The 4,544-nt window shown below is 37.7% G+C and overlaps 1 protein-coding gene across 1 annotated transcript in view; it reads left to right on the top strand.

Annotated features, from left to right (window-relative positions):
* Positions 1-4,133, top strand: part of NKAIN2 (Sodium/potassium transporting ATPase interacting 2) — a 1,199,564-nt gene extending 1,195,431 nt beyond the window's left edge. Inside the window, exon 7 of the mRNA XM_019520021.1 lies at positions 496-4,133. Within this exon, the coding sequence (XP_019375566.1) occupies positions 496-505 (10 nt within the window). The 3' untranslated portion in view covers positions 506-4,133. The remainder of the gene's footprint in view (positions 1-495) is intronic.
* Positions 4,134-4,544: the final 411 nt, after the last annotated feature.

The following is a 4,544-nucleotide window of genomic DNA, read 5'->3' as shown; positions in this document are numbered from 1 at the left end:
CTAGACTAGAGGAGTAGATTTTAATACTGCAGGCTTAGCCATAGTGTTCTCAGCTAGGACCTTGAACCGTTGTTTGTAAGTGACTTAACAAAACACCTGTTTTTCTGCTCCTCTGTTCTGTGCACCAATTCATAGCCTGTTATAAAGGCAGCAGCATTGTGCTGAATTACTACTGCTCAGGTCCTCCAAGGTCAGCCGGCTGAGAGAATTACATAATGAAATAGTTCTACCTGGAATTGTTTAGAGAATCTGTACCAATAATTTGATGATGTTTCCTCGTGATGACATTGTCATACCTTTCTTCCTACTCTCACATGTATATACAGACTGTCTGACCATAAAAACCGGAGAGATTAAAGCAGCAGGGCAGAGCTTCCTATCCAGAAGGGTGTTTTGGAAAGGTTATCTGAACAAGTTTGGGGCAGAGTGGGTGAAGTGTACCAGTCTATCTCCTGGTTAATTATAAATATCATTTTTCTTGTCTCTCCCCTTTAGGTCAAAGTAATTATGGTCACTTCTGTGTGGGGGCTGAAGGACCTGGGAATCTTGTTTCAGAATGGCTCCCCATGTTCTACCAAGAGCAAAAAAAGAAAGAAAGAAACTTTGTGTTAAAAACTGAGTGTACACTGAGACAAAAGACAAAGGGAGCATTCGGCCTCTCTTTCTAACAAGTACAGACAAAGATGCGCTGGATACCCCTATCTTGGATTTCCTGAATACACAGAGTAACTGCCAGGCTTTTGGAAGGTTCAGCAAGAGAAGCATTGGTGCCATCTTCTGGCCATTATCCTACCTTTACCACCTTCATCCCTGCCTAGCTGAATTATGAAACGAACTTGTCCAGTTCAGTTCTTTCTGAGACCCTTTCAAACTCCTAGTAGCATCAAATCTCCTTAGTCAATATAATACTAAAAATACCATGATGACCTTGTAACAGAAGTCAATAGACAGCAAGTTGTTTGCCCTAAAGGCTGTACAGTACATACTTGCCTTAACCCAACTAAGCTGCACATCAGAGAAACTCAGTGCAGGCTTTCTGAAGTAACTTCCTTTAGGCTCAACATGCTGCTGTTAATTCTGAAAGATTTCTAAGTCAGTGAGTTTCTTTTCCTTTCTTTTCTTTTCCGTGTCAGGGAATAAAACTCTGTTGCACACAAGCTCCAGAGTGACTGAGTAAGAAAACTGCCAGCTGTCAGAGAAGTGCTTTACTATTGAGCCTCCACAGTGGTCAAGAAAACACTTTATAACACTGAAAAAAGAGAGCTCTTTTGGGGGCTGGGGCTTGGGAAAGGGATAAAGGGAATCTCTCAATAAACTAATAAGTGAACCTACTGGAAATAAGCAGAAGAAACAGTGCTTCTTACCCCACTGTTTGTATTTATCGCACTGTAGGTGCTTTTATAACTAACTGAAAATATGTCTTTTACTAATGACAGAGACATCTTCAGATTTCTATCAACAGAGGCCAACTGAATATGTATTAACTATGTTTACTCTTTTATATCTAATTTCAATTGAAAAATCCTATGTAAGTGAGCATTTTTTTCTAACTGCACCATAGGGATCTATCTATATTTTTTTTTGTTTCAATTGGGGTAGGGGGGAGGGTCTAGCTGCGTTGGTGAAATATTGGAGATCTTTTTGTGGTATATTTGGGGGATCTGTTGTGTGTTAGAATGTGTATTTTATCTTCCTGTATTACTGTGGCTGAAACAAAAACTGTGCTGTTATGTAGTCGGCAACAAGATGCCTTTGGGAATTTTACTAGTAGGTCAATGTGTATATGAAATACTCTGAAATCCTAGAAAGTTTGTTCTGTCCTGAATTTTATCTGTATTTTCAAGCACTTAGACAGCTTTCATTAGGAAAAAAAATATTTTGCTCAGGCTTTTCAGGAACTTGGATTGTCATTGTTTCTTTCTTCAACACCTGCATCAACAAATGCACACACCTGCCACATGCAGATGAAAACCACATGTACCTGAGAGCACGAGTGAAGTCTGGTGCTTGGAAAAGCTCAAGGCATCACCTGGTGACTCTTTTCCTAGCTTCCCATGACTTCCAAGTTACATTAACCTATGTGCTAAGTTTACTTACCCATTTTTATAGAAATCAATACCCTTTGCTGTGTTTGCATGGATGTACTGTAATGTGTCACATACAATAACTCTGTATAACGACAGAGAAGCAGGCATTCACCACTGAAAATACGATGCAAGACAGGTTCAGGAAATATACATAGATTTATTCAGTTATAAACGTGTGTGTTTGTGCGTGCACGTGTGTATATGTGTGTACACATCTGTATGTATGCATGATACACACACATGTATAGAAGAAAATAGCACACTGGAGTGGATTGGACATGAAGCCAGGAATTTGAGTTCTAATCAGTAGTATAATTAGCAATGGGCAAGGAAGGCATGAACTCTGGATGCTTAACTAAGCAGGAACTCTGGAACAGAGGCAGGGGACCCAAGACTTCGGCAGCTGAGGCCCACAGCAGCATGGAGCAGTGGATGTAGGTTCATGAGAGGTAGTGGAGGGACAGAAGAGGGAGTCTGCCACTGAATTTGGCATTTTATATTGTTGCTCAGCATGGCATTTAGCAGCACCCTCAAACCCTCTGCCTGTACCCCCAAGCTGTTGTGTTATGATCACTAACTCCCAGTCCACGCCAATGTAGACAATGGCTTCTGAAGCCTTCCTGCCTCTGTTCCAGAGCTGCTCCTGCCTCAGAGTCAAGGCTCTGCTCCCCAGGGTGCCAAAAATACTAGTCATTCCTCTGATTCTAATCCTAGTTCCTGTCATTGGCTTTCTCTGTGACCTTAAGCAAGTCCCTTTGGCTCTGAACCTGCAAATGTTTAAGTCTGCTGGATTGGATCATTAATCAAAAATGTTCCAACCTGAATACCAATAGTTATTTCTTAAATCTGTATTTAGTAGGACTGGATTCCATTCTGCAGGAATTTGGACACCTCCATTTTTTCCTTCTGAATCAGGAGGAAGGTGTGAAATTTCCTGTCAAATTAAATTTCTGTTATATATTGTTCCAAGCCTATTGAAACATTTCATTTTGATAATAATACTATATATAAATACACACACAAACACACGCATATATACATATACCTAAATATACATGTATGTATGTATTCAGTATTTATACTGAAAAAAACCACGAAACCTGGGAGGAAAACCATTGGAAAGAAAAAGTGAAGAAAAAATTCTTAAGTTTTTCCCCATAGAAAATTTCCTGTAAATTACAAATCTATGAAATTGAAATTTTTGAAGGAAAAAAGTACTTCAAAATAGATTTTGACCAGTTGTAATATTTAGGTACCTAAACAATGGCTTGATTTTGAAAAAAAAAGAATAAACACTCATGTCTGGCATTGATTATCCAGCATTTTTGAAAGTCAAGCAGTACATTTAGGTACCTATATTTGGATTTAGGGTCCTAACTTTAGGAGTTTGGTGTTATCTCTGTATCACTTTCCTTGACTATAAAATAGGTATAATAATACTTGCCACAAACTCATTGTGAGGATTAATTAATTTGTGCAGCACTTAGAAATGATAAAGCAATTATAAGTGCTAAGTCTTACTATAATAAATAGATAGCGAGTGTATTTATATGTTGTTTATAGATATATATATGTGCAAGATACATATATGCACACTTGCATACACACAAACACACACATAAAATCAATATTCATGTCCTTGCTTAAGTTACAGTTAAAGCACCACTGTAAATTATTTCAAGATTGTTGACTACTAAATGAAATTATTAGTGGGCAGATTGATTTTAGAAGCTGTCTAGAGCACAGTAGTGTGAGAATATCTGGATGACATTTTTGAATTGTACAGCGGTATCCTCCTCCAAATCCAGTAAAAAATGTTATTTTTCTAGACTGGGCTTTTGTTATAACCTAAATATTTAGAAGGCAAGAGTTATAATCCAAAATGTGTGGGTTTTTTCCTTTTTTTTTTTTTTCTTTTTTTTTGGTTTTTGGTTTTTTGTTTTGGCATTTGTTAATTCTGAATGTATTTTTAACAAGTGATCTTTTTGACTTACTAGTGTAATTTGCATTTAAAAATAAATGGAAAAAATATAGGTTTCCAAGCTATTCATGGCCCCCTGCTGCTATTCACAACTTGCAGGAAACTTAGACTTACATTTCCTGGCCGAGCAACAATATAGAATGAAGAATCCTATTAAATTTACACGACAACAATCCTGATCTGTGCAGTGCATGGATGTGTCAGCGCTGAATAGAAATTGCCAGGTCACGACATCATTTTAACTCAGTCATAGGTAACACGTATTTTCATTATCTACTGACACTAAAAGGTTCCTTTTACAAGGCTGGCTGCAATAGACGCGTCATTTAGAAAATGTCTTTTTTATTTTGCCCACTCATCAGGAATTTTAAGCCTATGATAGGTTTACAGTTGCCAACAGTGTTAAGTACTGTATAGGTAATTCTTGTTAAGAGAGAGCTGGGTAATATGGATTTTTCCAGTACATCTGTTTTTTC

This window comes from Gavialis gangeticus, unplaced genomic scaffold (assembly GCF_001723915.1).
Source record: "Gavialis gangeticus isolate Ggan-Ray unplaced genomic scaffold, GavGan_comp1, whole genome shotgun sequence".
NCBI lineage: Eukaryota > Metazoa > Chordata > Crocodylia > Gavialidae > Gavialis > Gavialis gangeticus.
The sequence above is the reverse complement of the archived record's forward strand: the minus strand, read 5'-3'. Positions and strand labels throughout refer to the sequence as shown.